The sequence below is a fragment of the Dipodomys spectabilis genome, unplaced genomic scaffold (genome assembly GCF_019054845.1).
Source record: "Dipodomys spectabilis isolate Male_0828 unplaced genomic scaffold, ASM1905484v1 ptg000289l, whole genome shotgun sequence".
Classification (NCBI taxonomy): domain Eukaryota; kingdom Metazoa; phylum Chordata; class Mammalia; order Rodentia; family Heteromyidae; genus Dipodomys; species Dipodomys spectabilis.
In genome coordinates, this window is record NW_024870966.1 from 8723366 (window position 1) to 8746927 (window position 23562).

The 23562-nt window shown below is 51.8% G+C and overlaps 1 protein-coding gene across 5 annotated transcripts in view; it reads left to right on the forward strand.

Moving 5' to 3' along the window:
- Positions 1 to 22452, forward strand: part of Mgmt (O-6-methylguanine-DNA methyltransferase) — a 202295-nt gene extending 179843 nt beyond the window's left edge. For all 5 annotated transcript variants that reach the window (XM_042701470.1, XM_042701472.1, XM_042701471.1 and 2 more), the window contains exons 4-5: positions 16218 to 16357; positions 22150 to 22452. In XM_042701470.1, coding sequence (XP_042557404.1) covers positions 16218 to 16357; positions 22150 to 22281 — 272 coding nt within the window. In that variant the 3' untranslated portion in view covers positions 22282 to 22452. The remainder of the gene's footprint in view (positions 1 to 16217; positions 16358 to 22149) is intronic.
- Positions 22453 to 23562: the final 1110 nt, after the last annotated feature.

Here is a 23562-nt window from a genome sequence, read left to right on the forward strand (position 1 = left end):
CTGGGTGGGGATCACTCAGGGTTGTCAGTGTTCCCGGAAATTAAGTCGGGTGACGTTCACTGTGCGCTGTCTGTGCGTAAGGCCGGGAGCGCAGGCTGGGCGCCTTCCCAGTTGGAGAGGAAGCTTATTTTTAAGACTTGTGAGAGCGGTGTGAAAGAGCTGCTCACAGGCTGGTGGATTTTCCCCTCCCAGGTGAAGGAGGAGGGAAGGCTTCTAGAGGTTTCTAGTGGAACGCTTGAGTCTAGGTGGTAGGGGGCCGTGTGCACATTCTCAAAACCACCAGAGTATTTGTTGTAAAATGGCGTGGGTCTGGGCTCCGCACACTGAATGCAGCCCACAGAGGGGAGGCAGGAGCCCGGGGAGCAGGGAGGAGGAGGGGCGGCCGTGGCAGGAAGTGTTGTTCTGATGGGGGGGGGGGGGGCGCTGCGGGGCGAGTTCATTCCTCCTCTGTGGAAGGGGCTGAGTGGGCGAGAGGCCAGCACTCTGAGCAGAATGGGGGAGAAGGGAGAGAGGCCAGCACTCCTAAATAGAACAGGGAAAGGGGCCTTTCACAGGCCCAGGACAGCCAGGAGGAGGCAGGAGCCTCAGCCTGGCTGAGTGCCTTTCTTGTCAAGGTTAACCTCAGTAATGCCGCAATGACCTGGGGTTCTCCGTCCGGAGCGCTGGCTCCTCCTCGGCCCCCCATCCCTCGGGGGTTTTACCCAGTGTATCTCCATCTTTCTTCTATTGTTCAGAAACCATTAACCCCTGTTCGAAAGTCAGTCCTTCAGCTTTGAGCAGAATGACAATTATTTCGATGGTGGAGGTGTTAATATATAATTATTCACATTCATACCCGGACACTCACAGTTTAATCATTTCTCTGTAGGTTTCCCTAAGTTTGTGCTTAAAGTCTTAGGCATAATTCTTTTGTTAAATAAGTGTAGGAGGCGCTAAGTATTGGCACAGTGAAGGCCAATACGCAGCATTTCCTCTCCCTGCACACGCAGGTGGACTGTGCGGGGTACCCTGTACCCCTGCCCCCCTCCCGCCCCGAGTGCATTTCATAACTGAGGCCCTCGGCCGGCTCCCAACTCCTCCACAGGGAGAAGGCTTGCTTCCGAGGGCAGATGGTGTGTGCTCGATTGTGCTGTGGGGCCAGACAGCGGGGAGCACTGTTCATGAGCGCAGGCCTGGCCCAGCCTGGCCGGTGGGGAAGGGGAGGGGGCTGGCCTGACCTCCAGACCAGGGATTCCTGGCCAGCCCGCCGCTCCCTTTCAGAGGGCCTCGAAAATGAGGCTGATGACTATGACTATGTGCACTTAGGATACTGAAAATTAGACGTGAGACTGATCCAAATGTGTTGACTTATTTAGAAATCACAAATCACTCCGGCCTCTCATGCATAGCGTATTTAGATGAGAACTATTTTCGAGGCAAAAAGCAGTGTTTTCCACTTGGGCAGATCTCTTCACTGCCTGCCTTGTCAGCTGGATTCTCAGCCCAGCCTTGTGTTTGACCTGCGGTGGTAGCGGGTCACGGGGCCTGTAACTGCTCAGCATTTTGGGGCGGGCATTAACAGAGTTTAACCTGAACTGGCCGGGCATTTATTGCCTTGGCATCACTGCGAGGAGGACTGGAGCCTCTCAGGCCCCCTGGGGGTCCGTCCAAAGCTGGCGGCCTGGCTTCCACAGTTGTTTTATCCTTGGAGACGGGGGCCCCGGTTCTCTTTGAGGTCTGCACCAGGAAATGTGCGCAGGCGTGGGGCCCACTGACCCGCACCCCACACACCCATGGAGCTCCGCACCCACCACCGGCTCAGGGCCAGCTCAGAGCTCCTCTCCGCCTGCCCAGTTCCCATCCCTCATCATTAAGGGGAATGGCTGAGAGGCTGGGCTTCCAGAACCGGAGGGCTGTCCTGAAGATGGGGCGGGGCTCGGGGCCAGCACACATCCTGACTTCCCATGTCACCTCCTGCTGGCCCCAGGACACCACCAGCCATTGAACCAACCGGCACCAGAGCAGAGCAGCCCACCTGTCCTGGGAGCCCCACCAAGGAAAACAGGGCCTTCCAGAACCCTTACGGCCAGCTGTGGACAGCACTGCAGGGAGAGGGCACGGCCCCCCCCCGCCTTCTCTACCCCCCCCACTCGGTCAAGGTTAGGGACGCCTCCTGAGAGGGCGGGCAGTGCAGCCCTCCCATGCATGAGGCCTTGTCCCTGTGAGGCTCTGTCAGCCGTGAGCCCGGCCAGCCTTCCACGGCACTTGGCACAGATCTGAGGGAACCTCCTTATACCCGCAGTCCTGTAAGCAGATCACCTGGCAGTGGTGTGCGGATCTCAGAGAGGCCAGGAGACTGAGATGGCCACAGGGGCCGTGTCCTGCATGCCTGCCCCAGCCGCCTGTCCTCCCACCCAGAAAGGTGGCACAGAGTCAGGGCGGCCTCAGGACTGTCGGGAGAAAGCATTCGGCATGAGTGTCACCCCCGTGCCTGACCCGCACCCCTCAGTCCTGGACAGGTGAGTCACAGAGGTCAAGGCACACGGGACCCAGTACCCTGGCTAGCGGGAGGCGGCCCACGGGCCGCAGGCACGCCCAGCCCTAGCACTGACGTCAGAGCCAGGCACAGCGGCAGCTGCTGAGAGGACCAGCTGGTCCTGACCAGTTGCACCCAGCTCAGGTGTGCAAGAGGTGTGACAGCTTCCTCCTGGCCCTGGTCGCTCTGGGAGATGGCGCTGACCTTCCCACAGTGCCGAGGACTGGGAGGGGCCCCAGGTGGCCGGTGCGTGTCCGTGAGCCACTCCTCTGTGGAAATGGAATTATATGAAGGCAGGGGACGGGAGAGGGGCTGGGGGGGGGGGGAGGTGGGGGGGGGGGGGGTAAGGAGGAAAAGATTCTGCAGAAAGTGTGACCTAGATTCCATCTTAAATAGAAAGTATTCCCTAGTGTCCTGAACTTAGAGGACAAAAACTCCCTTTGATTGAAAGAAAGGATTCCTTTCAGCTTTTCCTAAAAATTTGCTTTTCAAATTAATGTAGGCTGAAATTGACTTTTTGTGGTGTGCAGTCTTGTGAATTTTAATGTATGTCTGGATTGTTGTGACCACCACTGAAATCAACATACAGAGAAGGGGTCTTGTGCCGCCACTCTCGGTCCAGCCTTCCAGCCCCGCCCCAACTCCGGGCTGCCATCTGCTCTCCATCAAGAGAATTTTGAGTGTTTAAGAATAGTTTTGGTCCAGGAGCTGGTGGCTCACACCTGTAATCCTAGCTACTCAGGAAGCTGAGATCCAAGGGTCGAAGTTCAAAGTCAGCCCGGGCAGAAACCCACTGGGACCCTTACCTGCAATAAACCATCAAGAAAAACTAGAAGTGGTGCTGTGGCTCAAAGAGGTAGAGCACTAGGCTCAAGCAAAAGAGCTCAGGGACAGCACCAAGGCCCTGAGTTCAAGCCCCATGACCCACCAAAAAAGAATAGTTTTGGGGCAGGGACAGAAAGGAAAACCTGGGAGAGAGCAAAGGAAGTGGTAACATTGTCCAAAAAGAAATGTGCTCATGACCTGACTTATGAAACAGTAACCCCTCTGCACATCAGCTTATGATAACCATGGAGGAAAGATGACGGTGGAGGCAGGCGAGAGGTGGAGATGGGTGGAGACGGCTGAGTTGAGATTGGTGGGCGACGATACCCGGTGACCCGATCAAGACGCATCATCTCCATAAATAGGTCTGTTGAACTGAAACCCTTTTAAAAACATGGAATGCCTCACGAATTTGCATGTCATTTGCACAACTACCTAAAGGCAAAAATTGCCAGATGCTTGTGGCTCATGCCACTAATCCTAGCCACTCAAAAGGCTGAGATCGAAGGATCACAGTTCAAAGCCAGCCCATCAAGAAAGTCCATGAATCTTATCTCCCTTTAACCACCAAAAAAGCCAGACATTGAAGTATGGCTCAAGTGATAGAGCCCCAGCTTTGAGCAAAAAAAAAATCTAAGGGATAGTGCTCAGGCCATGGTACCAGCCTGGTAGCTTCAATGAGCTTAATTCATGAGCTGAAATTCATCCTAATTGTTGCAAATATCTACAATTTATTCCTTTTAATTGTCCAACAGTACTACACTATGTAGGTACATACCATTTATGGATTTTTTTCCTATTTTAGCCATTCTAGTAGATATGTAATGTTGTATCGTGATTTAAATTTGCATTTCTCTAATGGCTAGTTCTGTGGGTATCTTTTTATAAGCCTGTTGACCAGTGCAGAGGTGTCCTTTGCAGGGAAGTGTTCATTCTAAGCTTTTGTCTCATTTTTAACTAGGTGGCTTACTCTCTCATGGTTGAGTTTTAAGAGATGATTTAGATATCACTCCTTTCTTAGATATGCTATTTCTGAGCACTCTCTCCCATTCCGTAACTACTTTGTTTTATGAAATCTATTTTTTAATGGATGTCTTTGATAGCGTGTCTAAGAACTTTTTGATTAACCTCAGGCCATGAAGATTTACTAACACATGTTTTCTCTCAATTCCTTAGTTTAATGTTCTGTATTGAGATCCATGATATATTTTATGCATCAGAGTTCAACTTTTTGCATTATGGGAATCTAATTTTTCAGCACCACTCTTTGAAATTAATATTCTTCGCTGGCTCACATTAATAATCCTAGCTACTTGAGAAGCTGAGATCTGAAAATTGCAGCTCAAAACCAGTCGACTCTTTATCTCCAGTTAACTACCAAAAACCCAGGAGTAGAGCTGTGGTTCAAGTGGTAGAGTGCCAGCCTTGAACAAAAAAAAACCCTAAGGGACAGTGTCCCTGAATTCAATCTCTGGTATCATCACAATGCCTACTTACCAATAAACAATTTGTCCATATGTCAAAGGGTCTGTCTTAGAAATCACTGCTCTGCTTTATATACTCAGGGATGTATTTCTTCAGTTATTTACTGTAATAGCAAGGCAAGTCAATGTGATCTCATCCATTTCTTCTGTCCATTGTGAAACATTTTGGCTATTCTAGATCTTTTGTCTTTTGATGTAAATTTTATAATTAATGAGTCTGTAGCTACAGTAAAGCCTCCTGGAGTTTTGCTGCAATGGGCAGCAAAATTATTGATCAAATTTTGGAGAATTCAAATCTTTGAAAGTTGAGAGCTTAATGAACATGGTATCACTTCCCAATTATTTAGTACTCTTTCATTTTGTCAAGATTTTGTAATTTTCAACAGATCTGATCTTGGTTGGAGCTATTGTTAGTGACCATCAAGAAATATAATTGTGATTTTTGCCTCAAATGGCCTTGCTAAATTAACTTACTAATTCTAAGAATGTTGAGGAAGGGATTGCAAGGCATTTTCCAAAAATAACCCTACTGTCTCTAACTGAGACAGTTGTAGTTCTTCTTTCTAAAATGTGTGCCTTTTATTTTTGTGCTTTCTTACGGTGGCCAAGACTTCCACCAAGATATTGAGTAGAAGGAGGACGAATAGACAGCTTTGCCTTATTCAAATCTCAAGAGAAAAGCATTCATCTTTTTAAGTTAATTATGTCAGCTATAAGTTTTTTTGTAGATATCTTTATCAGGTTGAGGAAGACATTTCCTCTTCCTATTTTTCTGAGAATGGATGCTAATTTTTTAAGTAACCATCAGCCTCAATTCGATATGATTATATAGACTTCATTAGTGTTAATATAGCAGATTCTATTAATTTGAAGGGGCTATTTTTAGAAGTTTTCGATTTATAGAAAAGTTGAGTGGTTAGGACAGCAAGTTCCCTGGTATCCCACATCCATTTATCCACTTATAATTAGGCCATTTATATTTATTGTGATGCTGTGTTAGTTGGGAGTTTTTTTTTTCCCCTGATAACTGAGACAAATTACCTGAATGAAACAACTTTAGGGAGGAACTTTTATTCTATCTTACAGCTCCTATCATATTAGCCAGGAAGCAGAGATGGAATACAAGAAGGGGCCAGGGCAAGAAGTTGCCCCTAGTGACCCTACTACCACCAACTAGGTCCCTACCTCCTTTCTACCCTCACCGCCTCCAGCAATGCCTCATATTATGGGAGCATCAAGTCACTAATCCATTCAGTAGGTCATTCTCCCGTTCTGCAAGAGCCACCCCAGGGGAGCGCAGGCATAGGCACGCTTTAGTAAGCCCTTAGCATCTCTCAGTTCGGTCAAGTTAACACTGAAGATGAGCCATCACAGACGATGTTTTATAATTGACACCTTACATCAGAATGGCATATTTGTTATAACCAATGAGCCAACATTGATAGTGGATTGTTAACTCAAGTTTGCGCTCCATTCTGATTTTCTTAGTTTTCACCTCATACCTGTCCTCGTTCTGTGATCCCACATAGGACTCAAGGTTACATTTCATCGTTGGGTCTCCTTAGGCTCTTGATTGTGACAGTTTGTCCAATTTTCCTTATTCTAGCTAGACTGGAGAATTTTGAGGGGTACTGGCAACTGCTTTACAGAATGGCCCTGGTTGGGGGTTCGTCAAATGCTTTTTCAATGAAATCAAGAGCTATTGCTTTCAGGAGTATAACATTGTCATTAAGTCATATGAGAGGTTCAGGCCATCGGAGTGACCTGTCTTGTTGATATTGACCTTATCATCTGGTCCAGTCATGTTTGCTCCATGAGTTTCTCCGCCATAAAGTTGTTCCCAGTCCAATCCTATGCTCAGTCAGAAGTTAGTGCTTTACACAAACTTACAGGAGGAATGAGGATTTAGGTTTGTCCTCTGCCATTTATTTATCCATTCAGTCTTACCAATCATTTACTCTTATCAGCAGAAACTCGTGAATACTTATTTTCCTTGTTGGGTTGCATTGCAGTAGTGCATCTTATTGCTCTAATTGACCCCACTCTGGCTACTGGGAGCTCATCCAGTTTACTCCTCTGTCTCTGGGATATTCCCATCACTGTGGACTGTGGTTGGAGCTCCGTTTTTGTTGTTTTGTGTCATTGTTTTTGAACATGTATTTGCTCTCTGACACTGCAAGATTATTTCAGCTCATCAGGAATGTTTCCTGTTGAACTCCTGGGAGTGAGCGAGAAGGCCAAGTATTGAAAGGCCTTAGTGCTTTGTATAAGATGGCATGAGAAGCCAAGATCTGGGCTCGGGTGTTCTTGCTGCTGGGGAGAGCCTTCCACATCTTCTCTGCTGATGGATCAGTGGGTGCGCATGCTCTAGCCTGATGGTGCCTGTATCACAGGTACCCCTGTAGTGGATTGTGTACTCCAGCCATGTGGTGTGCCTGTAACATGAGTCCTTGTGTCCCTTGCGAATTGGTGTGCGTATATCACAGGAGCTCCTGTGGTGGGTGTGCGCGCTCTAGCCGAGCGGCCTGTGTGCCGTCAGTACTCCTCCCTTGCCCCATCTCTTGGGCATGGAGCGGCATGATAGTTCAGGCTGGCTTCTACAGCTCTAATCTGCTCCAACCTAGGTTATTCTAGCCCCTCTCGCAGGCTCATCTTCAAACTCCCATTCACACGGAGAGACCAGGCTCTCACTCCACCATGCATGGATCGTTTGCGTCTAGTATACACATGCAGCGGTATCAGAATGTTTACTGTGGACACTCTCGGGTACAGCGCTTCCGGTTCCCGCCTTTAACCCCTCGCCTGACAGACTCCTCGCTTCCAGAGATCATTTGGAACACGAGCATTCCCACGCCGACTCCAAGCCAAGCTGCCCACCACAGGAAGACGTTTCCTGTTAGTAATGCAGTTAGATTCTTTTTCACAGCATGAACGCCTTCCCTGGAGGCCAGTCTCCTGGGCGTTAGGTCGGGACGGTTGTTCCTGTGTGCAGATCGCGTAGGTTCGTGGTTTGTGCTGTGTGCTTGTCTCGCAGCGTTGCCCTTGCCTAGGATCTCAGCGGCTACTTGCACCAGCGTCCCTTGGGCTGCCCTTGCCCAGCCTCCTCCCTGCCTCCCCCTCCGTCCTCTGCCCTGCAGCACACCATCTCGCTCTCTGTGTACTCTCGTCTTTTCTCTTGTCATACTGTACGTCCCCATTTCCTACTGAGAACACTTCAGCTTCCTCCGGTCCCTAGGGGGCTTGATAACTCATTTAGGTAATTTCTCATTATGTGCATATATCTCAGCTTGCTTATCCAGCCCAGCTAGTGAAGGGCCTCTTGCTTCCCTCCGGCACCTGACAGTGTGAATAAGGCTGCTCTGAACACCACAGGCAGGCTCCTGTGAGCATAGGAGTGTTCACACTGGTTGAGCGCATGGGTAGCATGGCATGTCTGCACATCACTTTGTCAGAAGTCAGCAAACCGCCCCCCAGGGCACCCGCGCCACCACCAGCACCACCACAGAGGAGAGGTGGCCCCGTCCGCGCCCGTGGTTGGGGTGGACTGTTGAGGGACCAGAGTCTTCCTACATATCATTGCTTTAATGTGCAACTTACTAGTCAAAATGGATTAAAGACCTTTCTGTATTCTTGCTTTTTGTTTTTGACTTTCCCTTTTTTTAAATTAGGTGGTTTGATTTCTTACTGCTGGGTTTTCAGAGTTCTCTGTGTACCTTGGATACAAGGACTTTGTCGGGTATGCGTTTTGCTTCCTCTCGGTCTGCGCATGGCTTTCCTTTTTGGACTCTTCAGCTTTGTTGAAGCTTTCATTTTAATAAAGTTCACCTGAATTAATTCTCTCTTTCATGGATCATGTATCTAAAAATACTTCTTAAAAACGCGTGGTCAGCTGCTTCTCTTCCTCTGTTAACTTCTAAACGTTTTCTGATTTTTAACATTTCGATTTATATCTGTGACCCATTTTACCACTTTCGTTAAAGGTATTAAGTCTGTGCCTAGATTTTTTGCTTTTGCATTTGGTTTTCTGACTAGAAAAGCAGTAGTGTACCAGCCAAGTGAGCAAGCTGAGCATGTGCACTGCGAGGTCGGAGTTCAAAGCCTGGTACTGTACTCTAAGCAAGGACTCAGGACAATGGGGAGAGCTATTGGGAAGTGGGCTTAAAGAAATAGAAATAAGAGCTGTAAAGACCCTAGTTCAAGACAGTACAATTGGGGCGGTTTTCTTATTTTACACGTGAGGCAGACAGTGTGGAATGCCCGCGATGGAAGGAAGAGCCCTTCTCCTACCCGAAGGCTCTGCTGCCTCGGGGCGGAGGTCAAGGGCAGAGGTCAGGCCCCACCAGCCCGGGCCTGTCCACAGCCCCTCTCCTGTCCTGTGGCTTCAGATACAGTTGGTTTTCGTGTACTGCATCAGCCTTTACTACATCATCCTGCACATGCGCGTGCGCACGCGCGCGCACACACACACACACACACACACACATGGGCTAAGGAGGGTCTCACAGTAGAACCCTAGCTAATGGCAGTGTAGTCCAGGCCATTCTCCCGGTGCTGGGATTACACAGGCAGTTCTACCACACCCACCACACCCAGCCACCCTACTTAATTTGATGTCTTGTTCTTTTATATATTACAAGGGTTGATTTGGCAGTACTCTGTCAAGACTTTTGGGTCCGTGATCACAAGAGAAGTGATATAGTTCATAACCTGTACCTCTTTTATTTCTTTTTCTGATTTTCACACTGTGGTAATGCAGGCCTGATGAAGTCCTTGGGAAAATCTTCACCACTCTTCTCTTTTCTAGAAAAGACTACCTTGAATTTGTCATGCTCCTTCTTTCAGTATTTGGTAGAATTCACCGGTGAATTCATCTTGGTTCTAGAAGATTTAAATGATGAACTCCGCCTCTTTAATTATTGCAGGATTATTCACATTATCAATTTCATCTCATTTGCTTCATGTCCAACACTTCTTTAGAACGCCTCCCTGGCTGCCGGGCTAGAGGAGCTCTGCCAGCAGTGCTCCGTCCTGTCCTACCCCTTGGGCTGGAGGTGTGTGTATGCCATGTTGTATCTTCTCTTCAGACTCTCCACGTTGTGGATGTGGAGCTGGACCCATGCACTTCTGGGTACAGAATGGGTATGAGCTCCACAGTTACCTGTCACAGGACCCCAGCTACGTAGATGTCATTTCCATTCACACATATATTAGAGGAAAGAGCAAGAAAGGCAGAAAAGTGTTCAACTACTGGCAGCACAGAACCAGATGTCCTACCCCATGGGTTGTTTGGTGGTGCTGGTAGAGGTGGTACGATATTAGGTTTCCTTTACCTTTCCCCCTAAGCAAGGGGGAAAGATTCAGATGTTGTAAGTAATAATAACAATAACAATAATAAAGCATCTGAAACAGTTAAGTGGTAAGAAAAACTCAAAGCTGCCAAATAAATATATATTAACCTTATTTAAGAATATGAGAGCCAGGCACTGATAGCTCATTCCTGTAACTCTGAACACTCAACAAGTGGAGGCCTGGAGGATCAAAGTGTAAGGCCAGTCTGTCCAGAAAAACCCAGGAGATTCCACCACCAAGATAACTAGCAAAATACAGGGCTGGAGATGGCTCAAATGGTAGTGCACACACCAAGTGAATAAGCCAAGCAAACACAATGTCCTAAGTTCAAACACCAAAACTGGCAAAGAAAAAAAACAAGCATTTAGGATGGGAACCATTAGATTAAAAAAAAAATCTAATATGGAATCAGCACAGATGCCCTTCAATGATGAATGGTTTAAGAAAAGTGATACATATATGCACAATGGAATTTTACTCTGCCATTAGAAAGAATGATACTGCATCCTTTGCCAAGAAATCAAAGGACCTGAAAAAAAATCAAGAAAAATGAAGTAAAGTCAGGTCCAAAGAGACCAAGGACACATAGTTTCTCTCATTGAGAACCTAGAATTAACTTATAAATATAGGAGTAAATACTTTGGAATGATATCCAAATTACACAAATGTATGAACTGAAATCTGATAGATCCAGGGGAGAACTCAAATGGTACAATTCCTCAGAAAAGCTAACTCACAGTCCAACAAAATAAACACTAGGAAACTGCTACTCACAAAGGGTGGGAGATGGAGAAGAGGGAGACAGCAGAATGCAGAGCAGAAGAGGGTAGAATGCATCAAAACACTCAGTGCTATAAAATGAAGAAAAATGAGGGGAAGGCCCGGGTTGGGGGGGTGGGGGAGACAATCGGAAGGGGTATCAGTGATCAAGATATGCTGGATTCATAAACTGCTTTGTTGAAAGGCAACTCCTTTGTAAAAACGACTTAAAGATAATTTAACATTTAGTAACCTAGGGTCAAGGCTGCATAATTAGGCGCCGTTCACTTTCTTGTTGTTTTCACAAGTGGAATGAACGGTGTGTGATATCCTATTAAGGAATGAAGCATACCAGAATTTGGTGGTTTGTAGTTTTTGACAGTCGGACTGTGTGGGAAGTCATTCGTAGAAATACCTCGTTTCTCTCACCACACCTCTGCTCCCTGTCAGAGTTGCTCGAGATTCATCAATCTTATTGACTGTTTCAAGGAATTCATTTTTTAGTTTCACTATTTTTCCTTCTTTCCTTTTCATTGATTTCCCTAGTATTTTCTTCTTTTAGGCTGTTTGGGGTTTTTTTTCTTTTTTATTAATAATTTTTTTATTGTGAAAATACCATACAGAAGGGTTACAATTACATGGGCAAGGTAATGAGTACATTTCTTATCAAGCATTGTTGCCTCCTCCTTTGTTTCCCCCTGGGGTTTGTTTTATTCTCTCCCTCTCTCTCTCTCTCTCTTTCTGTGTCTCTCTCCCTCCTTTCTTCTCTCTCTCCTTCCCTCCCTCTCCACCCACCATTTTGTTTTCATGAGAATTTTTGTTTGTTCTTCTGTTTGGGTTTTTTTCTTTTAGGTTTTTGTTATTGGTTTTGGTGTGATCCTGGGGTTAAACTCATGTCTTTGTGCATACTAAGGAGCAGCTCTACCACTTGAGCCACGCCCCCAGCCCTCTTCTTTCCGAAGATGGTGTCTTATCGAATCCTTTCTCCTCTAACTCAAATATTTAACACTATAAATTTCCCTCGAAGTACTGCTTTAGCTGTGTTGCATAAAGCTTTTTGTGGTTTTTAGTTCTGCTTTCATTTCCGCCCTGTTCAATGTATTTTTAAGTTTCAGGCCTTCTCTTTCCCGCTGCTTATTCAAAAGTGGCTTCTTTGCTGCCCAAATGTTTGGAAAAGTTCCCCCTGTCTTTGCGACAAGGACGTGCCAAGAGACCCAGTGTTGACTCAAACCCCAGTTCTCCTGCCCCAGCTGAGGTTGCAGATGCGTGCCACCACATCTGACTTCCCGCTATCTTTTGTGTCATTCCTCGTCCGACTCCCTAGGACCAGAAGCATCATGTGTGCGCGGGCTTCCTTCCTGGCTCAGATCACAGCCTCGTCAGTGGTTCCCCACGCACTTGATCTTGTGTCTGCTTGCCTTAGGCAGCATGGCCTAAAGTCAGTCTGTTAGATCCAGTCAGTTGTTTATCCTTGTTGATTTTATGCCAACTCATCCTATCGATTACTGACGAAGTGTCCAAGGCTAAGAGTGGGTTTCTCTCACTGTCCCTTCACTTTGTCAGATTTTGCCTCATGTATTTGGAAACTTTGTTGTTAGGAACATAAATGCTTGGAATTGGTATATTGTCTTTTCAGAGTGCGTTACCGTGGGATTTACTTTGTTCTTAAGTCTATTTTGTGTTAGATTAACTGTCTTTGCTTTAGAATTGTCTTTTAACCTATCCACGTCTGTTATTTGAGGTGGATTTCTTTGTAGACAGCACCTGGTCATTTTTTACCCCTGTCGGCATAGCCCATCTTGCCAGGGGTGTGCTTGGTACATTTCCACACTGTGCAGTTGTTAATGCAAAACACTTGCCGCGCGTTTGTTCCCTCTCTTCTTTGTTCTCTATGCCCCCTTCCTTCCTCTTTTGCCCTGTTTTACCAGCTAGAGCAGTTATATCCTGTGGGATATTTTTTACCATCTTTTTTTATGGTTTTTGCTCTATAGAATGCAGTAGGATTAGTATCCGTGTTTTTTTTTAAATCAGGAATTAACTTACTTATTTCCACAATCAAACAAGAAATCAGTATTTCTCTGCTTTGACTACAGTGTAGAAATCTCTTACCATTCATTCCATAGAATGAACTGAAGCGCTGGTACGGGAAGTTCTGGGTCCGGGTCAGATGGTGGGGACACATTACACCGAGTCTCTTGTAGGGACAGCTTCCTCTCATGGATATACCTCCGTAAATCTCACACAACTTACCTTGGGAACATATCTTTACATCTGTCAGTACTTCTTACTTAGTGCCACCAAAAGCGGGGAGAGGCCGGGGCTCTCGCCCTGGCCCATCTTCCGCGCTGCTCGAGCAGCAGTGGCCCGGCCGCTCCTCTGTGACTTCACCTCCCTCCTCTCTGAGGACCTTCTGTCTCTCTTCTGAAGTGGGACCATGGACAGCATATTTTCTCCACTCTTCTTTTCATCTGGAAATGTCTTTCAGGTCAGTCCTCACTCAGATATTCCCTCAGAACGGGCAGAGCGCGGCCGCGGCCTCTGCCCTGCCTTTGCCCCGCAGCCCCCTCCGCCCCTCTATCTTTTCTCTAGAGGCGTCCCCAAGACCCGCTCTCTGGACTTCCTTGGGTGTGCCCTGCTTGCAGTTGGGGTGTGTAGTTGTATGTTCTTGTACAGCACGCTTTTTCTTCTATGGAAGTCACACGCTGGCGAACACCAGATCTTTCGTCTTTGTCTCGCACATCCACAGGATCCTTCTCAGCTTTTCTTCCAGAGAAACAGCATCTGGCCTCGTGGGTAATGATGAGCAATCCAAGAAAGAAAGTCAGCTATTGGCCAAGTGTCTGCAGGCGTCTGTGTCTCAGCTACTCAAGCCATGACCTCCTGATGGGGGATTCAGAGCCAAACTGAGCCTCCCGCAGAACTCGCCATGAACCCAGTTGGGTCAGCACAGCCAAGCTACAAAGGCCTCGGGAGCAGGCCAGAGAAAGGCTGGCTCGGGAAAGCAAAGAAGGAGAGATGACAAAAAGAAATGCAGAATGTGGCCTGTGGCAGCTCTTCCCACAGCCCTGGGTGGGTCCATTTTGGAGGAGGGCAGTATCTCAGGGGTAACTCGGGGCCAGCCCCTCAGGATCCATGAGCTTACTTCAACTACAAGAAACTGGGTTTCCCTTCTTTGTGGGCCTTATTTATTTTGTAATGTTTATTTAATTGTAAGCAATAACTTATTAAGATGGAAATGTGTGTGTATGTGTGTTGCTTAGGACCGAACTCAGGGCCTTGGGTCTGCTAGGCAGATGCCCTTCCACTGAGCTACGGACAAACACTGGAGAACTTTTAAGGGCAGATTTCCTTGAGCCCCAAGACCACCTTGCCTGTAGTGTCAACGGCCGTGGTGGTGTGAGTGTGCACACTTGGAGGCTGGAGGTGTTGTCTGAGAGCTACTCACACTGATGAAGGCATTTGCTCCCTACCCGGTGAAACAGGTTTTCAGACACATTAGTCAAATGATGTGCTTGCTGGCGTCACCCTGCTTCTCGCAGCCATGCTGCCCAGCGTCCGGTGCGGTGTGTACCAGTTAGGATGCAGGTCCCCAACATGGCGGGTGCACTGTGTGCAATGCACAGACACGCAGTGTTCTGCTTCATGACGCATTTCCTCCTGGAGGGAGGTGGTGACTGGGCGGTCACGCTCAGAGCCACGTGCACGGCTGAGCCGCGGCGGGGTCAGTGTTTGTCAGCCCTGTCACTCCAGTCGCCGCTCCAGCCATCCTTGTGATGGATTCTGAGAGGCTCCAGGGTGTTCAGACTCCAGGCCGCATCCTCTGGCTGGACCAAAGCCACCAAACTCTGCCGTGCGAGGAAGGCAGAGCCGGGCCTCTATGTCTCCCAGCCTCCGGGACTGGGTTCACCATCTCTGCCCACATGAACCCTCCACTTTCTACCTTGACTCCAGTGGGCCTCCTGCCTCTCCCTCCTCCTTCCCTTCCCTTGTTCTAGGCAGTCGTGGTTAACACTGAGGCTGGCCCCTTCCTGAAGACAAGATGGTAAACAGAGTCTGTTTGCCCACAGAGCCCCTCCCGGTCCTCAGCACTCACAACCCTGTGCTAATGAACCCCGAGCTGTTAATGCGGTTTCTTCAGTTAAATTGATTCATGAATTTTGAAGAGAACATTATCTAATGAATTTTCTTTGAATAGAAAGCAATTAAAAGGACAAATCAGTCTGATTAACCCCCAAGTCAACCCCGCCACAAACGGTGTACAGTTTGAAATTATATCATAAAAAACTAGAGCACATTTGCCATCTTTTTGCCCTCTACTAATCCATGTAAATTAATGAACAACAAAGTTAATTTCTTTGATGACCCTTTTCTGGTATCACCTGGATTATGCTGATGTTTAATTTGCTTAATGTTATAATAAAGACTAAACAGATTTTTCCCCCACTGAAGTGATTATCGTTCCCCTCCGTGAAGAAGTGATTTTTATTATTTAAAATGTAAGGGCGTTTCCTATAAAAACCAAATCACATTTTGCCAGCCTGGCCTGGGGTGTGCTGAGCACTCTCGCGGTGCCGGGGAGCACCAGGCCTCCTGTGGTTGCCTTGTAGAAACTTCTGCTCTGAGTGGCGGAGCACCGAGGAGGACGAGGCTGTGGCTCAGTGTCCCCGGGCAGTGTGTTCTCTCTGGTGGGAGGAGTCGCGTCAGCTCAGCACACTACCATGGAGAGAGTTCTCGAACCCAGGGGTAGGAGGCAGTGGTCCTGACAGTCCCCCCTCATCCTTCCTGCAGCCAGACCCAGAGCACCTGAGACTCGGTGCACACAGGCTCACCGCACACAGGAGGAGGTTAGTTTAATTTGGGGGACAGGGCCACACGCCGTGGTGGTGTCCGGCAGTCAGAGCCACACTGGGACCATGGTCCTCACTGCCAGGCATCCACTCTGCTTCCGTGTCCCCGCGCAAGGTAGAACTGCACCCCAACCCCGGAGCCTTCCCCACAGTTGGGCAGAGAGGGATGCCTGGACTGGCTGAGCTGCCTTCTGGGAAGGGCAGCCCACTGGGTCCTGCGTGGGAGCCGGGAGGGCAGCAAGAACGGCAGGCCTGGGAGCCTGGGGGAGCTGCCGGCCCGCGCCGCGCCCGCTCCTCTCCCGCGGCCGGAGGGCCGTGTTTTCATTGCGTCTGACGGCTCCATTTGTGTGGTTGTGTCTTCTCTGGGGCTGGCCGCTGTCTCTAGCGGAGCAGTGCGGACTGTTTGTCCGAAGAGCATCGCTCTGTTCTTCCTTTCAGACTCCTTCACCAGACGGGTGCTGTGGAAGCTGCTGAAGGTTGTGAAATTCGGAGAAATGGTTTCTTACCAACAATTAGCGGCCTTGGCAGGCAACCCCAAGGCCGCCCGCGCTGTGGGGGGAGCAATGAGAAGCAATCCGGTGAGTTCTGCAGAGCCCCAGGCTGGCGGCTGTGGGCTGGGCCTCCAATCCGATCTGCGCCATGCGGGCCAAGTGTCATTGGATTAAATGTGTGTCCCCGGAAGCGTGTGCAGCCCGGGCCAAGCACCAGGTCTGCACTGGGGACCGTCACGCCACAGCTGCGGGTGCGCCCGGCTGCCGCGCGCAGGAGGAGAACAAAGCCCAGAGACCCGAGTGGACCAGCTCACACGCACGCATGCCCCTCCCCCAGAGGCCCGAGTGGACCAGCTCTCGCGCACGCATGCCCCTCCCCCAGAGGCCCGAGTGGACCAGCTCTCGCGCACGCATGCCCCTCCCCCCAGAGGCCCAAGTGGACCATCTCACACAGACGCATGCCCCTCCCCCCAGAGGCCCGAGTGGACCAGCTCTCGCGCATGCATGCCCCTCCCCCCAGAGGCCCGAGTGGACCAGCTCATGCACATGCATGCCCCTCCCCCAGGAGGCCCGAGTGGACCAGCTCACACGCACGCGTGCCCCTCCCCCCCAGGGCGGCGGATGCACCGGTGTCTGCGGTGTGGTACCAGGCACCCAGTAGGAAGTGTGGCAGGCAGAGGCCCAGCTGTGCGGAGCTGTGTGGGGTCAGGTGTGAAGCCAGCAGCCCCATCCCTTGGGAGCTGCGTTCTGTCCTGAAGGCCTGGGTTCCCTGGTCTCCAGAGCCCTGTCACCATCCAGTGGCATGAACGGCTCACAGACGTCCAACCACACACGTGACTCACAGTACTGAGAGCCTCACCAGGGCCAGCTCCTCCCCCAGAGCTCTTCAGTCCCCAGGGACAGGTCATGGTCCCAGGGACAGGGAGTGCTCCCCAGGGACAGGCCGTGCTCCCCAGGGCCAGGGAGTGCTCTCCAGGGACAGGCCGTGCTCCCCAGGGCCAGGGAGTGCTCCCCAGGGACAGGCCGTGCTCCCCAGGGCCAGGGAGTGCTCCCCAGGGACAGGGAGTGCTCCCCAGGGACAGGCCGCGCTCCCCAGGGCCAGGGAGTGCTCCCCAGGGACAGGCCGTGCTCCCCAGGGACAGGGAGTGCTCCCCAGGGCCAGGGAGTGCTCCCCAGGGACAGGGAGTGCTCCCCAGGGACAGGGAGTGCTCCCCAGGGCCAGGCTGTGCTCCCCAGGGCCAGGGAGTGCTCCTCAGGGCCAGGGAGTGCTCCCCAGGGCCAGGGAGTGCTCTCCAGGGACAGGCCGTGCTCCCCAGGGCCAGGCTGTGCTCCCCAGGGCCAGGGAGTGCTCCTCAGGGACAGGCCGTGCTCCCCAGGGACAGGCCGTGCTCCCCAGGGACAGGGAGTGCTCCCCAGGGACAGGCCATGCTCCCCAGGGACAGGCCGTGCTCCCCAGGGACAGGGAGTGCTCCCCAGGGACAGGCCGTGCTCCCCAGGGACAGGGAGTGCTCCCCAGGGACAGGCCGTGCTCCCCAGGGACAGGGAGTGCTCCCCAGGGACAGGGAGTGCTCCTCAGGGACAGGCCGTGCTCCCCAGGGACAGGGAGTGCTCTCCAGGGACAGGCCATGCTCTCCAGGGACAGGGAGTGCTCCCCAGGGACAGGGAGTGCTCTCCAGGGATAGGCCATGCTCCCCAGGGACAGGGAGTGCTCCCCAGGGACAGGCCGTGCTCCTCAGGGACAGGCCGTGCTCCCCAGGGCCAGGGAGTGCTCTCCAGGGACAGGCCGTGCTCCCCAGGGACAGGGAGTGCTCTCCAGGGACAGGCCATGCTCCCCAGGGACAGGGAGTGCTCCCCAGGGACAGGGAGTGCTCCTCAGGGACAGGGAGTGCTCCCCAGGGACAGGGAGTGCTCTCCAGGGACAGGGAGTGCTCCCCAGGGACAGGCCATGCTCTCCAGGGACAGGGAGTGCTCCTCAGGGACAGGGAGTGCTCCCCAGGGACAGGGAGTGCTCCCCAGGGATAGGCCGTGCTCCTGTGGACAAGCAGGCCAGAGGCTGACCCGTGTCCTGCTAGCACAGCAGGCCCCTGGGCTCCCTGATGCCACCCCATCATCCAAGGTGAGCCAGGAAATCATGCGTGGTGGGGTGCAGGCCAGGCCGAGGCCCTGTGTGCCGATGGACCCTGCAGGAAGAAGGGTCGGTCCACGGGCCTGTCACAAGGCCTGCACACGCTCAGCCCCCCTTGTGCTGCCGCTGCGGAGCGCTGCAGCGTTGTGATGGTTCCTTCCTGAAGCAACACCGGTGTGGAACGCGGTAGAACGCAGTCTGCTCATCACATCCTGGGATGCAGAATTCCAAGACCAAATCTCTGGAGGGTCCCAAGACTCCGTGTTGTGCTGCCCTCTGGCAGGCCAGCGTCCTCCCCTGCGAGGGGGTGACCAGGTTTGAGGCAGCAGACGGCTGCCACACACCACGCCTGGGCCAGGCCACGCGGGGAGAACCGGGGCGCCGGCAGCCGGGCCCTCGGCCTCCATGCAGCGTCTCTTGGGACGTGATTTTCATCTTCAGCCCTGGGAGGGGGTTGACCATGGTGCCCTGGCCAGTCCAGCCCGCCGTGGGGAACAGCAAGCACATCTATTCGTCCCTGCCGATGTCTCTGTTCAGATCCAGCCCCGGCTGCTGGAATTTATAAAATAGGCCTCACAGAGTTTTGAACTTTCAGTCACAAGATTGGCGGCGCCCCATTCAGTCCCGAGGAGCCTCGGACCCCTGTGGTGAGGACCTCGGGAAGGCAGGCTCAGCGGCCGCCCTCAGCCCAGGTCCTTGCTAGGCCTGTGGCAGCACCAAGGGGCCCTGTCCTTCCACGGCCTTTCTGTGGCTTTGGCGCTGTGCTGGCCTCCACCGGAGCAGATGGTGTCCACAGCAGATGTGCTGCCGTGGATCCTTGCACCGATGGCCTGTGTCACCTTTGTCCCTTGTACAACAGCTGGGCTGGACGGCATCCAGCCCTGAGTGAGCTAGAAGAGTCAAAGGTGGTTCATGCGCCTGAGGGAGGAAGGGCCCTGGGTGGAGTCTGGCCTCCACATCCTCCGAGAGAGTCTCCTGCCAAGGCCGGCAGCAGGGCCCCCCCAGAGGCCGGCCCACACCACCGCTGCCCCTCAGGCCTCCCCGAGACAGCCTCACAGAAAGCATCTCCACGCTCGGGCTGAGGAGAGCGGCTGTGCACTTAAGCAGGGAAAGTAGAGGGTGGCCAACTCCCAGAGCTCGGCCTGCACCAATTCCAAGGGTGAATGTTGGCACACATCACCCTGTGGCCTTTGCCTCCACCTGTGGCCCCTCCAGAGTAGAAGGCAGGTTCTACAGGGCGCACCTTCTTCTCCATCCTAGATCTTGATTTCTCCTGACTTCTCTAAGTGAAGTCAAGTAGTCTCCAGAAGACTGTGCCCCACCTGACAGGCTGCCGGCCCCTTTGAATCAGAGACATGCACTCATGTGTGCGCACACGCGCACATATACACATACTCATGCACGCACACACATATATATACACACATACACATATGCATGTATACACACCTACATCCACATACATAACACCTGCTCATGTACACACATATATGCACATACTCATGTACACATGCACACACACACCTATGCACTCATATACATGTATACACATACACATGTATACACATACATACACATATACACATACTCATGTATATACATATATACACATACACATGTACACATATACACATAGTTATGTACACACACACACACAGAGCACCCTTTCCACTTACTCCTGGAACAGAATCTGCTAAGTGCGGTGCATAAGCAATCAATACGTGCACAGAGTGTTCCCCCCCTTTTTCTAAGCATCCGCCTTCCTGAGAAGAGAGTTTATCTGTGGTGCCGTGAGCACTGTGGCCCTGAGCCTCGCTGGTCACCCAGACGGCTGTTGATGAAGATTTAGCCTCATGTTCTGAGTGTCAGGGTTGTCAGCGGAGCTGAACCATTTGACCAGAAGAAAAAAACGCACAGGGAGCTATTGATTACAGCTTCTCGGTGTCACTTGTTCGCCAGGATTTAGGTATTGATGAGGCTGCGAGTGAAAACAAGCTTTTTCCCTCGTGGGCTCTGCCCAGAAGAACAAAGGCGGAGCTGGAAAAAATATGTGGCCGGTTCCAGAATCAGAGGGATTCCATTATTGATTGAAAGGCTCCTTCATGTTATTTTTGCTGGAGACCAATCTATGGGTCTGGAAGTTTTATAGCTTTTGAGAAAGGGCCTGCGCCAGCGATGGATCCGTGGCCTGGCTCAATCTGATTTCACGGCTGTGATCGCATGGGCTTTTAGGTTATTGATACAAATCGCACAGGCTTTGCGGGGAGGGGGTTGGGGGGGCTCACTGGGGACGTCCTCTGGATTTTAGTGGAGTTCGCTGTTCTAGTGGTCAGGAACCTGCCACCAAACTCACCTGGAAGCAGAGGTTGGTTCAGAAAAGGTGCAAATAATGTTCTCTCTGTGAGCTGCTCCAGGCTGAATACAGAGGCGCAGACTGGCCGTGGTGCTGGTGCTCTGGGGCCAGCCATTCTTAGCCTCGGCAGGAAGCAGGGCCCACCCCCTGCGGAGGGCAGGCTTTCCTGCCTCCCCGTGGCTAGGGGCCCAGGGAGGAGGCTGGACAGGACCGTGGGCCTTGTGGCTGCAGGAGCCCCGTGTACTGCATGCTAAAATCCAACCCTGGGCATGCAGACCTTTGAATCAGGAGCGTCAGCCGCAAGTCCGCACGGGCCTGTCTGGGTGCTGTGCAGGGCTATGCCTCCGGCCTCTCTCTGGCCACATCGGTTAGCAGAAACACCTACCCGAGTGGCGCTGGCTCAAAGTGGTAAAGTACTAGCCTTGAGCAAAAAAAAAAAAAAGAAAAGTAGAGATAGCTGCAGTTGGGACTCTCTGGAATGGGGGTCAGTGGGATGCCATTTTCTGCTGCAGATGTGTTTGGTGAGATGGCCCTTCTTCCTGACTGTGTCCCCACACAGAGCCCTCTGACAGCCAGCTGTGGGTGGCCGTGCCCCCTGGGAATCCCCTCTCTTAAATCAATCAGCCTGCTAGTAGTGTAAGAACTTCAATACTCAGTAAACTCTTTAGATGAAGGGGCAGACAGAAGCCTGGGACTTGCTGGGATGGACTGACCACACACACACACACACACACACACACACACACCACACACACACACACACACGGACTTGCTCCGGGTGGGCCGGCAGTACAGGCTTCTGGTGGGACTGGTGGAGGCTGCTGCCTCTCAGACACCTCCAGTCTCCCAGAAGGGGAGAGGGAAAGCAGGCTGCAGAGGGTTCGGCTTCCCTGGGAGGAGCCAGGGGGGATTAAGGCTTTGGTAAAGCATCCACAGATAATTCATAACCAAAGACATGGCTCTGTTCCGATAAAACTTTATTTAAAAACCAGAGAGTGCAACTGGCCAACTCATGGTGCCGGACGTGGCCTCCATGGGTCCCCCGTCCTTGATGCCTCTGGTTACCACATCCAGGAAGGTTCCAACCCATTCCATCCCGGTTGTGTGAAAGTATGGACCAGAGATTACTTCTTGGAGGGAATTATTTGGAGGGGATTCCCTCCAAATCTTGGAGTAAAGAGGACTCTTTACTGGAAGAGGCCCACGCGCACGCTGTGATGTGATGTCAGGACAGACGTCCCGCCTCCAGGGACCCGCGGGGGGGAGCGAGGGGGGGAGCGATCATCGCTCAGCCCGCAGTGGCCCACAAGCCTGTGAGGCGCTGGGTGGTGGGCCTTGGCTCTCCACACCCGGGTCATGCTGGCCCGGAGCAGAGTGACAGAGCTGCCATCTGTTTTTCAGGTCCCCATCCTCATCCCGTGTCACAGAGTGATCTGCAGCAGCGGGGCCCTGGGCAACTACTCAGGCGGAGGGCGTGCGGTGAAGCAGTGGCTCCTGGCCCACGAAGGCATCCTGGCAGGCAGGCCAGGCTGAGGGAGCGGCGTCGGGGCCCTGGCATCCGGCCGCCCTGGCCCCACCGGCTCCCAGCGCACCGGCCGAAATTGAGTGTGTGGCTTCGAAGTAAATGTAACGCCGCCTCCGAAGCAGAGCGTGTGGTGGCACCACTATATTAAAAGAGCCCGATGCATCCCGGGGGACACAGCGCGCCTGCCCTTCCTTGTTTCTACATTTTACAGCAGAATGAGTTCAGACGACCAGCCCTGCTGTGTGTCGTCCGCTCCCTTCTCCAACACACTCATTGTTCCATTTTTAATGTCCATTAAACCAGGGACGAGAGCGCGGGGAAAGCTGGGTGAGCCTTGCCTTCCCCACTCAGGAAACAAGGAGCATCTGGCCCCTGCGGGCAACGGCTGCACACCCTCATCCACCCATCCATCCGTCCGTCCATCCATCCATCCTGAACTTCCCACCCCACCCCTGCAGGGGCCCATTCTCACTCTTCCCTCCCTCCTAGACAATTGCCAGGCTCAGATGATGCTACAGGTTAGGTCTCTAACATCCCACACCCCAGCTGGCTGAAGGAGAAGGGAGGGCTGAAAAAGAGGTGCCCGGGGGAGCCCCCCATTCTTGCCTGTGCTTTCCATTACCAGAAAGGTATCCTGCACTGGCTATGGTCTGCCCTAGTGGGGCTCAAAACAAACATTTTCCCCCAAAAAAGATTTGGGATGTCGCCTTGCTCTCAGGAAGTGGGTTTGGCACCTTTCTGGGCACACTCCTCCAATCCCAGCCTCTCTGGCTCACCTTAGCTTAGCGTGCTCTGGGCAACAGGTGGGAGAAACGTGACTCCCGTGGGGTCCAGGCGACAAGGGTCTGAGCCTAGCCCCGCCCCATGTCAATCAAACCTGCAGGCCCCAGGCCAAGGGAGGGTCAGCTCAGGCTCCTCTCAGCATCGCGACTGTAGCCAAATGTGACACTTCTGACTCAAGTAGCAGGACGCCAGCCTTGAGCGAGAAAGCTGAGCTCACGTCAGAAGGCAGGACCCTGGGTTCAAGCCCTGGTCCTGATACAGAATAAAACAACCACACCCAAATGCGAACATGAAGCGTGGAGCTATGTGTTTGTGAGGAAATGAACCACCAGCTGCAGCACGAAGCTACGGGGTTTCTACCTCTCCCGGTTTTAAGTTAGCATCAACTGGTTGTACAAGGAACTGTGCCTTCTGACATAGCTATAAATGCGTAGGACTGAGGTACCCTGATCAGTCGCCCCCTCCCCCTCCCCCACCCCTTCACAACCTCCATTCTTCCTTTTTCG